At 42.6% G+C, this 11,409-nt stretch overlaps 1 protein-coding gene and 1 long non-coding RNA gene across 2 annotated transcripts in view; one reads left to right on the forward strand and one right to left on the reverse strand.

The window, feature by feature from the left end:
• The window catches only part of LOC117885098, a 57,972-nt gene extending 57,362 nt beyond the window's left edge, over nt 1-610 (reverse strand). Inside the window, exon 1 of the long non-coding RNA XR_004647713.1 lies at nt 530-610. This is a non-coding gene — a long non-coding RNA (uncharacterized LOC117885098). The remainder of the gene's footprint in view (nt 1-529) is intronic.
• Nucleotides 611-754: 144 nt separating this feature from the next.
• NABP1 (nucleic acid binding protein 1) lies at nt 755-11,197 on the forward strand. The gene is made up of 6 exons (XM_034786246.1): nt 755-1,366; nt 1,810-1,948; nt 5,589-5,660; nt 7,386-7,461; nt 7,734-7,800; nt 9,641-11,197. Exons 1-6 carry the CDS (start codon nt 1,276-1,278, stop codon nt 9,832-9,834), a joined length of 639 nt encoding a protein of 212 aa, XP_034642137.1. The 5' UTR covers nt 755-1,275; the 3' UTR covers nt 9,835-11,197.
• The last annotated feature ends 212 nt before the right edge of the window (nt 11,198-11,409 follow it).

Genomic DNA, 11,409 nt, shown 5'->3' on the forward strand with positions numbered 1-11,409 from the left:
ATTAACAAGACTGTGCCAAGTCTCCTACTAAAATAATAACCCCAGACACTCTTGCACTCCCTTCACCACTCTGGAAATGACACCAGCTGATTTTGTGCTATACTTTTTGTTTACTCAATGTGGATTATTCTTCAGAATTAAAAGTAGGAACATTTGCAGCAGTCACTTTGCTAAATGCTGCTGCTCCATGTTTGGTTGTGGTGAAAGCATTTTTTTAAAAAGATGGAAACAAATCGATCATTTCCTCCCTCCCTCCCCCCTCCTTTCTGCCAGTCACGTTCATGGGGCTCAGCCAGCACAGGCTAGCGTGTATGTGTCTGTAAAATACTAGGGGCAGACCCCCGGCTTGTGACCCCTCCCGAAGGAGCGAGAGACACAGGATGTCTCTGTTGTCTCAACTGTCCTGGGCGGAATAGGCTGGAATCCACTCCAAAGGGGCGAGGAAGAGACGCAGTAAAATACGAACGTTCCAGGTCAGAGGACAAAAGAACCCAGCCCAGCCAATCAGCAACTCGCACGGAGCACTTACTCACACTGAGTTCCATTCTGATGGCTCCGCGTTCCACGGCCGCTTCCATTCCACACACTTCCCCCGCTTCCTCAATGCATGTGTCCCGGAGAGAGGGTCGGGGGAGCCGCGACCGCTGTAGCCCCGAGCAGACGGCTCGAATTAGGCTAAGGCTCCGTGTGATTGGCTCTGTCCTGTCCCCATCCCCGTTTCCCTTTGTTCGGCCCCCGCGGGATGAGGGAGATGGGCCCGCCCGCCTGGCTATAAAAGGGCAGGCGCAGTAGCGCACATGCTTCATTTGCGTTGCAGCTGAAGGCTGGGAGGGGCGTGTGTTGTGGACGGAGGGCGCCCTCCTGAGCAGGACGAGCTGGTTGGCACGCAGGGGACTGGGGAGCACTTGCCGACTGCCGAGCTGTTGTAACATAATAGCAGGCGGGGAGAGTGCTGGGGCTCGGTGCAGTGAGAAGGGGGACGAGAAGCCAGGGCTGCCCCTGGCTTTCACCAGTGGGGGCAGCAGCTGCAGCTGATCAGTCTCCGTGCTTGAAAATCACAGTGCCCAGCCTCATCCCATCGCCTTCCCCTTCGAGCTGTAAAAGGCTCCTCCGAGTGCTCCTGCTGTCTGTTAATTTGGGTTGATAGCTGCCCCCCAAGTGTACACACACACCCCCCAACTCTGGGCTGGTCACCCTGACTCCCTTCCTCTCCTGAGGGATGCTTTGTCCTGCTCAGTCTGCCCCAGCATCTGTGTCCTCTTCCTGAGCAGCAGCATGAGCATGGCAAACGACACGTACCACTTCATAAAAGACATAAAACCCGGACTGAAAAACTTAAATGTCGTCTTTATTGTGCTGGAAATCGGTAAGTGGGTCCCTCTGAACCATGTCTTTTCCCTCCTCCCCCGTTTCCTCTCCCTCCGAGGGTAGGAGAGAGTACATTTGTGCTGGGCTGATTCCCGACACGTGGTCACACTTTCAGGGGGAGCAAGATCAGCTCCCATGCAGTGCGGAAGCCTCCTTTCCTCCCTTGTTCCGATCTTATTTTAAAAGAAGATCTCTCATTCAGGCAACTGGGCAAGGGAGAGAATTCCATCATGAAATTAATTTAACTCCATTTATCCTGCGCTGGAGATTGTTTCTGTTGTTTTAATGATCTTGCCTCTTGATCTTATTAGTATAAAGGGTCCATTAAACTTGGGGAGTAACTCTCCAAAACAGCTAAACTTTTTTTTTTTTTCCATTTTCAGACAGCACGAATTCTTCCAGTTTGTAAGTTTTATTTTTTATTGTAAATTCCCCATACAGGACGAGTTACCAAAACCAAAGATGGACATGAGGTGAGATCGTGTAAAGTTGCAGACAAAACTGGCAGCATCACAATTTCAGTGTGGGATGAAATCGGAAGTCTCATACAGCCAGGGGACATTATTCGATTGACCAAAGGGTATGTATGGGGTAGGGACAGGATACGGCTTAGCTCAGCCTCGCCTTGCTGTTGGCTATTTAAATAACTGGTTGCTCAATGATTTTGTTGTTAACCATTTCTGTACTTGACAGTGGGGTGGATAAGATCTGAAGGATCAGTGTCTTTACTTTGGAACTGTAATGAATGTGGAAAAATCTTCTCTGTTACTAAAGAAAAGGGTTTGAATTCTAAATAGCCTTTGACTTCCTCTGTGAAAGAAGCAACATGACACGCTTGCCTTTTTTGGACTGCTTCCTTGACGCACTGGTAGCAGCCTGTGATCTATCATCAAATTAAAACTTCCGGATCTCTCCTTGCCTCCCCTCCCCCCAACGCTCAAACCTATCACACGCATTGATGGGATTTGTAGACCACTCTGTCTGCATCTCAGTAACGTGTCTGTATTTCACTAGATGCTGTTCAGATGGGAATCTGGTGTTTAAGAGCTTTACTGTGCTTTTTTTAAGTTTCACTTCTGTTTTGGGGCGATGACAAAGTTGTCTTGATCTGTACATTCAGGATAGGGATTCAGAGAGTGAAATCAAAACCATGTTCTTATTTTAACACTTTTCTTCTGTAGCACTGTGCTCATAGAGAATGGAGGAGATAATTATCTTTAAGCAACACTGAGAAAGTAGTCTGCTTCACAGTGGATTTTATGGAAATGACAGGAAAACTGGGAGTAGAAGTTAGTAAAAATATATATATATATTAGTGTTGTTATAAAATACAGTATTTTCTTCATGTGTAATGTCTACAATATAATGGGGCACTGCTAGGGTGACCAGATGTCCCAGGGACAGTCCTGATTTTTGGGTCTTTTTCTTATATAGTCTCCTATTACCACCCCCCCCTCCCCCCCCCCCGTCCCGATTTTTCACATTTGCTGTCTGGTCATCCTAGGCACTGCCGGGTTATATATTTTCAAGTTTTACATTATGCTCCCACTGACACTAAATTATAAAACTGAAACAGTTTAAAACTACTTTTAACCTCTTATTCTCCACTTCTCTTATACAATCCAAGAAACTAGTCACTTTCATTTTTCTTCTTAGTCAATTTCACTTTCTTACTCTCATTTGGCAGCCCAACACACACAAGTATTTTGGTTTAAAATTTTCAGGGATTGTTTAAAAACACATAAACAAACTCCTTTACTCAATAGTTATAAAAATTGAGAATGTTTCTACAATGGAGTCACTGTTAGTGGCATAGTGGTTGATTTTTTTTCAAGTAATTCCTGTGTTGGGGATGAAAACAAATGAATATCCCCATCAGAATTTCTGCAGTTATACTTGTTCTGATTTACTTTATAGAAAAGTCAGAAGTAAATCTTCATTATTAGTTTAGGGGTCAAATGACATCTGTTTAAAAATTTGAGAGTTGATGTCCAATGTGTTTTCAGAATCCTTGAAGATTACAGTTATCTTTGCTAAACTTTACGTAGACCGCCTCAAAAATCTTCTGCCTATACTATATAAAACCAAGTTATTAGTGTTGGTTGTAACTGTTAATATCCATTTCTTTGTAAATAATTTATTATAGTTGCCACAGTGTTCTCTGGGGGAGTGAATGGGATGACAGATGGCTCACAAGATAATCTGTATTGATGTGGTCCATACTATGGAAAAACAAGAACCTCTATTGCAAGATAAAAAGCCATGAAATAGCATCAATTTTACTTATTTAGGACCAAATTATGTCCTCATTTGCACCAATGCACATTCATGGAAGACAATAGATTTGAATGGCAGGTGCAAAGATTTGGCCCTTATTTTACAACGTATCCTCTTTCACTTTATACTGGTGTACAAGCTGCACTGAGAACTGTCTACTGTGCCCCAGCATAGTTTCCACTTCTGTACTTAACTCAGGATTAATTGGAGTGACATTGCTGTTGCAGTGTATGTAAATTTCACATATATGGGGTAATCTGATTTCTTCAGTTTGGTCACTGTTAAAAATAGTTATCCTTAGCTAGGCACTATTTCTGTGTACAAAAACTGCCGTTTCTTTCTTTCTATGCTGAATTCCAAGTCTAGAGGGATTCCACTGCATTAACAGACATTATCCCATGTGTTCCCTATTGTTAGTTGTTCATGGGCAGGATGATGTAGCAGCTAATATTTCAGAATTCTAAACACTTAAGTTTCTATGTTCAGATTGGTGTTTTATGGCCAACATCTCTCATTTTATGAACTGAAAATGAAAACTTGTGTTAATGGAAAAAAACCTATGGTGTTGGAAATTCCGTGAAGTTGTTATCCTTCAGTGTCTTGGGTTTTTCTCCTGTATATTGTATATGTGAGATTGATATCCCTTTAGCTTAGCACTTTCCCTTCATGTTATGAGACAAACCTGCCCAGCCATTAAATTCGGCATAAAAGGAATCTTGTTCCAAGCAAAAGGCGACATGTTAAGTGCAAGGCCACTGCTATTGCACCTTATTTAGAGATGGTTGAATACTATGTTTGAGGGAATAGAGCGCTTACATTTTTAAATTGAGATTTCATTTTGTGTGCTGAATACAGGAGGAAGTGATATTTTTCTATTTTATTATATTTGTACTACAATGTCCCATGGCTGAGACTGGGGAGGTAAAAGCACAGCAAGATTAAGTGACTTGGCCACAGTCACAAAGGACGCCTATGGCAGGGCTGGGGATGGAACCGGTCCCAGTCTAGTGTTTTAGCGAGAAGTCCATCCATCCTCTTTTTTGTTCGAGTTCTTCCTCTGTTTATTTGTGCCTCTCTTTTACAAACCTTGTAACTTTTCGATCATGTACATTCAGTACAACTGAGCTGCTTGTCTTTATTTCTACATCACTTAATTTCAGTCCCTGAAATCAAATGCTACTATAAACGGCCAAGTTGGACTAAGGTAACCTCCTGCTATCTCCAAGCGTGTATTTCTACATACTGAAAATGATTGCATTTTATTTCTGCATATCACTTGAATCTCAAGGGTAAATGTATATTTTGCTGCTACCTACTATATCTGATAACTGCTCTTCTCCTAAAAATTAAGCAGTTGGTTTTTCTTCTTGACCCGTTGAATGTTGTCTAACACATTCATTGTGTCTTGTTTTCTACAATGAAACAGAGGCAAATCCACTCTGGTTCCCCTCTTGCAGAATTAACACTCTGGTATTCTGCATAAGTAACACTGTGTATGTCAATCAGTTGGCTGGGCAGCGAGGTGTTGTGGACAGTGGTCCTGGAAAAAGTGTATCTGCCTTCTGCCTGACAGGAAGGATGGCACTTGGCTAGCAGAAAGGCCTGTCCGAAGTGGTATAGCTGTGACAGACTTGATGCTAGTCTGATGTGGCTGTTAGCCTCTTTTGAAGACCCAAACAAATTAATAGGGCTTCCAACAGCTGTTTGTAGAAGCAGAAAATACATTAGTAACTAGAAACTTCTAGAGTAAAATAATCTTAGGGAATCTGAGAATTTTAGTCTGGGAATTCTAGCCACTCTCTTTCTGCTGGTACAGAACATCCACTAGACAGGTTTAGTTCTTCAAAATCTCTTTCAATGTTAATGTTCCCTATTGGTTAGCAGAGAATATTCTGCTTATCCTTTTCTGGCGCTTTATACGTTATTGGTACTCTTTTGGCTAGGTATGCGTCTCTGTGGAAAGGATGCCTGACGCTTTACACAGGAAGAGGAGGCGAGCTACAGAAAATTGGGGAGTAAGTATCATGCTTTGTACGCGTCTGTTGTACTTGGTCAAGCATTGTCCTTGACAGTGGGTCATGGGAAGTGTAAACTAGTGTGGGTCTTATCAGGAGGATTTAATGGAAAAAAAGAAGCAAAATGGAGATTTATTGCTGTTATCAGTCTTAGCTCCAACAGAGGCCAGTAGGTTGCTTGCTCCGGTCAATGGTTATATGGCTGTTTGTGGCAAAGAGCAGTAGGCTGTGGGCCTGTTTCACTGGAGTATGCTTGTAAGTGGGGTATCTACTGGACTTGGGCTACCATTCTCTGTAGGTACAATCTACCGACGGTTTTACAGAACAGACAAGTTCCTGGTATAAAACCTCTCTTCTTGAGTTAGCACATACTCGTGTTCAAGGACTTGCAGCATTGAAAACTTGGAATCCTCTATTTATCCACAGGCTAGGTACAGTACAGGCAGCTGCAATGTGAGCTTACACGCACTGCGGTGATAATGAGTTCCACCCTGTTGTGCTAAAGGGATCATCCTCTCAGTCTCCCTCCTAGCTGTCCTGTGGGTCGTAATGATAGGAGTATAGTGTGTAAAATGAGCCAGGCGATTATTCTGCTCTGCTCGCTTAGGCCTCACTTTGAATAATCTGTTTATTTTGGGGCCTAATTTTAAGTCCTGTGTCAAATTGGCGAGAGCTCAGATGAGCAACGTGATGATAAAGAAAGGTGAAGAGAATTCGAGACAGGAGCAAGCATCACTCTTTCAGACTGTTAAAGGATGCTGTAAAAAGAAGCAAGAGATCAGCTATTCCTTATTCAACAAGAACAAATGCAAGTGACAAGCTTAAGATGTAGCCAGAAAAATACTTGATGAAGTACCTATTTCTTTCTAATTAGACGAATAATTCTGAAATGTCCCCACTCGAGAGGGTTTCCTTGTATTATCGAAACATCTCAGAGCCCAAGTCATAGTTCAGGGCCCCGTTATGCTAGGTACTGTACAAATACTGAATACAAAGACAGCCCGTACCCCCAAAACCTTAGAGGTTTGAGGATTTGACACCCCATCTACTGGATGGTTCAAGAATAACAAAATCCAGCTAGGTGTGACGCAAAGGAATACACTAGAGATTTCCTTTCAGGCCAAATGATTCGGCTTCTCTGTACAACTTTTGAATGGGGTTGCTCTATGAAAGGGTTGGATTAAGGTGAAATCCTTTATCTTGACTTTTTTAAATTCTGGCCCACAGCAGGGGATCTGGACCAGCTGCTGGTTTAAGGGACAGCAATTTTACCTTACAAAGTTTTATGATCCCAGTCTCTCCTCTTCGTCTCCCCCCCCCCCCCAGTTTACATGCAGTAGTCAATAGGTCTATTTGCTCACTCGGTGTCACTATTTGGAAAAGGATTATATGAATTTTAATATCCCCCTGAGGTTCTTGAACTTCCCTTTAATGTTAATAGGATGCTAGGCAGGCATACCAGGTGTTCTGATTGCTTGACTGAAATAGCCTGAGCAAGGAAACTTTACATCTTGGGCCCCGATCCTTCAAAAGAATCAGAGAGCCATGCTGGTCACTTGTGCTGTGGAGGGGCTCCCTTTGTAGGATTGGAGCCTGATTTACTGACGTCTTAGTAGTGTGAAGGTACAAAGTGTCCATTCCCTTTGGAAATACTGAAGATTTCTCTCCTAACTCCTTATGAAAAACTGTTCTGTTGCTCTCCTCACACTCTTGTTTTCTTTTCAGGTTTTGTATGGTATACTCGGAAGTGCCAAACTTCAGTGAGCCCAACTCAGACCACCTTGGGCAGCACAACAAGCCGGTATGTTAAACTTCCTGGGGTTCTCTTGCATAAAATAGTCTTTGATCTGAGTACTTCAGGCTAGGAGGTGGTAAGATTTCTGGCTTTTAAAATGGTGCTCAAGGAAGCATATAGAAGAATGGCAATGATGTGGTAAATAACTGTAGGAGAGTGGTGAGGGGATCTCCTGTGTAGCCGGTACAAAAACATGTGCAACAAATTCAATTCCTCTCTGTAACACAAAGAAGTTTCTGTGTCTGACCCATATTTTTTCTCTTTATATTTCTCTGAAGGCACAGGGTGAACAGAATAATAGTTCTTCATCAAGTAATTTGGGTACTTATACTTTCGGGCCAGTGGGTAAGTTTTTGTTTTATTTTGTGAAAGGATGAGAAACACTTTAAACCCTTAGATTCATTCTTGTTTTTTCAGTGTTGAGAAATGTAGGGGTTTTACCTTCTAGGGGCAAATGTGGAGTTCTGGCATTGAGCTAGGGCCAAATCCTGCAAGCACTTTTGCACATAAGTAACTTTATTCAAACCAATATTTCCATCATAAATGTGTTCAGGATTGGCACTACTTGTAATTATTCAGGCAGGACTTTTCGTAGGTGCCTAAGTCACGTAAGAGCACACTTCACACTGACTTTGTTAATGTGACTCATGCTCCTAAGTCATGTAGGTACTTCTGAAAATTCCACTCTCGGCTTTCAACCCACTGCTACTTATTGAACGAAAGGGGCAGACCTAAACCAGACATGGTTTTAGTGTTGCATTTAATACTTAACTAGAGGTAATTAGTCCTAATCTTGGGCTGCTCCACAGTGAACTTTCAGTTGGGTTTAGTATGTGGATGCTGTGCGGGGTTGGTGGCGTGGGATATGCAGGAGGTCAGACGAGATAATCTGGTGGTCCCTTCTGGCCTTAAGTGCCGACTCCAAATAGTCTCACGTTTCCTGGCGGGTTACTTCCTAAATGGAAGGATGGTAGAGACCTGAACTCTTATGCAATAGGAAGATTAGCGTGTAAGTATAGTTTTGTGGCAACATTGTACTGAAAGCAATTATGTTTCAATAAGAAAATGGTTCAGAGGTTTTGGAGTGCGTGTAAAGTTCACTCACACCTTTGTCCTGGGGTTGCATAATGGATGCATACGATAATCAAAACCTAGTGTTGTGTATCCAAGAGTTGTTGCTGGCAACAAATTTTCTGAGCTCAGACTGATACAATTGACAAAACCAGTGACGTTTCTCAGTGACGGTCAGTTTCCTCTTTGGGAATAGATTTTCGCTTCTCCCATTTCACTTCTTTGAGTCCTTTCTGCTCCTTCAAGTATAAAAACTTCTGCTGAGCAAATAAGGGTGGTACTCTGAAGCCAATTTTTTTTGTTGCCTTAATACCAGGGTGGGGCAAGTCTTCTGTCAGCCTAATTGCTGGTTAGCCACCTACTCGTGACCCAGTCATTTTGGGTGGTGGACTGTTCTGATTCCATTGCATTCGCCCTTATCTTTTGAGACCTGCTTCCTTCTTTGATCCTCATTATCCTTCTTCCTGCTTCTGTGCAATCTTTAATTCCCTCCCCCTCTTTTCCTCCCCCACTCTCCATACTGTTTTTGCCTTCTCAGCCTTCATGTGTTTTGTCCCAAGCATGGTACCAGCTGTCACTCCCTACAGCAGATTCACACAAGACTGTTCTCTCTCTCTCTCTCTCTCTCTCTCTCTCTCTCTGTCTGTGTGTGTGTGTGTGTGTGTGTGTGTGTGTTTGGTGGGGCGTGATGTGATGCATCCTATACTGGCTGTTTTCCTTCTTCTCTTTCCTCTCTGGCTTTTCTGTCCTTGCTGCTGTGGACTATCTGGTATGTGTCAGCTATAGGTGAGTGCATGTGAGTGGAAGCATCGGAATCCAACTTTGCCTGTCAGACTGGTGTTATTTCCCTCCGTCCCTCCCTCCGAGAATGCAATGCCACATCATAGCAGCACGAACGGCCTGCGGCCTTCTTGCTTCAGTCATTGCTGTGGAGCTACTCTTGGAAAAAACTGGCTGTGATTTGGAGTTCTGAGGTCTCCCGACTTTGCTCCCCATCTTAAAGCGCAGTGTTACTTCGTTATGTAGTAGCCATGCAGAATGCGAAGGCTGTTTGCACAGAAGAGCAGTGATGTCAAAGTGTGGAACTTGTGATAACATTTTACTGTCTTTTTAGGAAATGGTTTGCAAACGGGACCTGAATCCAGTGGATTCCCATTGGCCTACAATCATGCCCACTCCTATGCAGGTACTGGGAGAGCCAATGGACGAGGACCTGTAAATCCACCGATCCCAGCATCTAATAATATTCAGCCCCTTCTAACAGCAGTAAATAACGGGAGGGACCCACGCAGAGCCTTTAAAAGATGACTGTGCCAAATGCGGTTGTACGACTTGCTCAAACGATACACCCGACTTGAACACTGAATGCACTTTTATTTATGGTTAACTGTGAAAAAGTTTGTCCTTTATTAGTGTTTTTTCTTTATGGTCTATGGAGCAAAATGACTTGATTTTCTTCAAGAAAGTGTGGGGAAGCTGCTTACATCTCAGAAATTAGGAGGGGGTGGGTATTTGAGAGCCCGGGTAAAAGTGTGAATTCAATTGGGGTGAATTTTTAAAAAATGGGAGCAAATTTTAGTTGGATATTAATTTGGGGTGGGTTTTTTTTGTTGTTGCTCTGTTTCTTCTGGTCAGCCATATAGCCTTAAGGGGTCTGTCATGTCCCCATAGTTCATATATGTGACTTCCGTGAGGGCTAATGGGAATTGTGTGACTGTACTGAGGGGCTGAGATGCCCTAAACAGTTAGGTCTCCTGTTTAAAACTGAAATGACCTGATACAGCAATAAGTGCACCAAAATTGGTCAATGTCAGCAGCTAGTAGCGCCGCTTAAATCAAAGGATGGGTAACTCCAAGAGATTTCAATTGGCTACAGTAAAGAGATGTTGAGTGACTGAACTGGAATGGCTTAGCTTTTGTTGCCAAAAAGTGTAAATTATTTCTCCTGCTACAAACATCTCTTTAAAGAAGAAAGTCATCCCTAATATGCCAAACAGTCCTCATGGAAAGCTGCAACCATTTGGCACATGAGGTAAATAATAGGAGGGAAAGTTCTAAATTACAAAGGGCATTTCTTACTGTCCTTGTGGCTTCAGTCTTGATGAAAAATAACTTTGTGCTTTTCCCAAATTGTGGGATCTCCAAAGTCACCAGTAGAGAACAAGGTGCGAAGGATTCTGCTGTTCACATATTTAATGCTATACATCTAACTGTTCAGCAAGATTATCATCACCTGATCTTTTGAATGCCTATTTTTAGCACTTGTTTATGTTCAAACAAAATACTTCTTAGATTCAACGATATACTTACTGGTGTACAAAAGTACTAGGCTGCCATACAGCAGGACTTCCAATGCCATAAGGTGTTCATTTATTTTTCAAAACAAGTATTTTTCTTCCCTTTTATATAACATTGAATTATCTCTGTATGAACTTTTGACAACACCACCACCACCTCTAAACAAAACAGGTGCCGTTTTCATCCCAACTACAAGATTCTTGGTACTAGATCACATAGCAACAAATTATCCCCAGTGTAAACTGATTCAACTTCTGCGCTTTGGATCAGGTTTGGAAACCGTTCAGAAGCTGTAAGATGACACTGGATTCCCTCGTTATTTGTTAGACTCTATTCTTGAAGCTGACTTCTTAAATAAAAGTTGCACTAACCATGTTGACAGACATACATTTCTTTTGGTCAAGCCTTAGAGATTTCATGACAGAGAAGCCTCTTTTGAAGTAGAAGTTGTCACTGTGAAGTCATTCCAATTCATTGAGTTATCGAGTCTGCTTTCAGCTATTCTTGGTGTTTACAAGTCATTTTACCCACCGTCTTTCTGTTTTGTCAGATTTGAATGTCAGTGTTCTGAAATGGCCCAGTTTC

This window comes from Trachemys scripta, chromosome 11 (assembly GCF_013100865.1).
Source record: "Trachemys scripta elegans isolate TJP31775 chromosome 11, CAS_Tse_1.0, whole genome shotgun sequence".
Classification (NCBI taxonomy): Eukaryota; Metazoa; Chordata; order Testudines; family Emydidae; genus Trachemys; species Trachemys scripta.

What these genes read in the sequence shown, in the direction of transcription:
- NABP1 (XM_034786246.1), top strand. Translation starts at nt 1,276, where the DNA reads ATGAGCATGGCAAACGACACGTACCACTTCATAAAAGACATAAAACCC. An exon ending in ATTATTCGATTGACCAAAGG is followed by an intron (nt 1,949 to 5,588) that starts GTATGTATGGGG and finishes TCTTTTGGCTAG; the next exon opens with GTATGCGTCTCTGTGGAAAG. An exon ending in TTATACTTTCGGGCCAGTGG is followed by an intron (nt 7,801 to 9,640) that starts GTAAGTTTTTGT and finishes CTGTCTTTTTAG; the next exon opens with GAAATGGTTTGCAAACGGGA.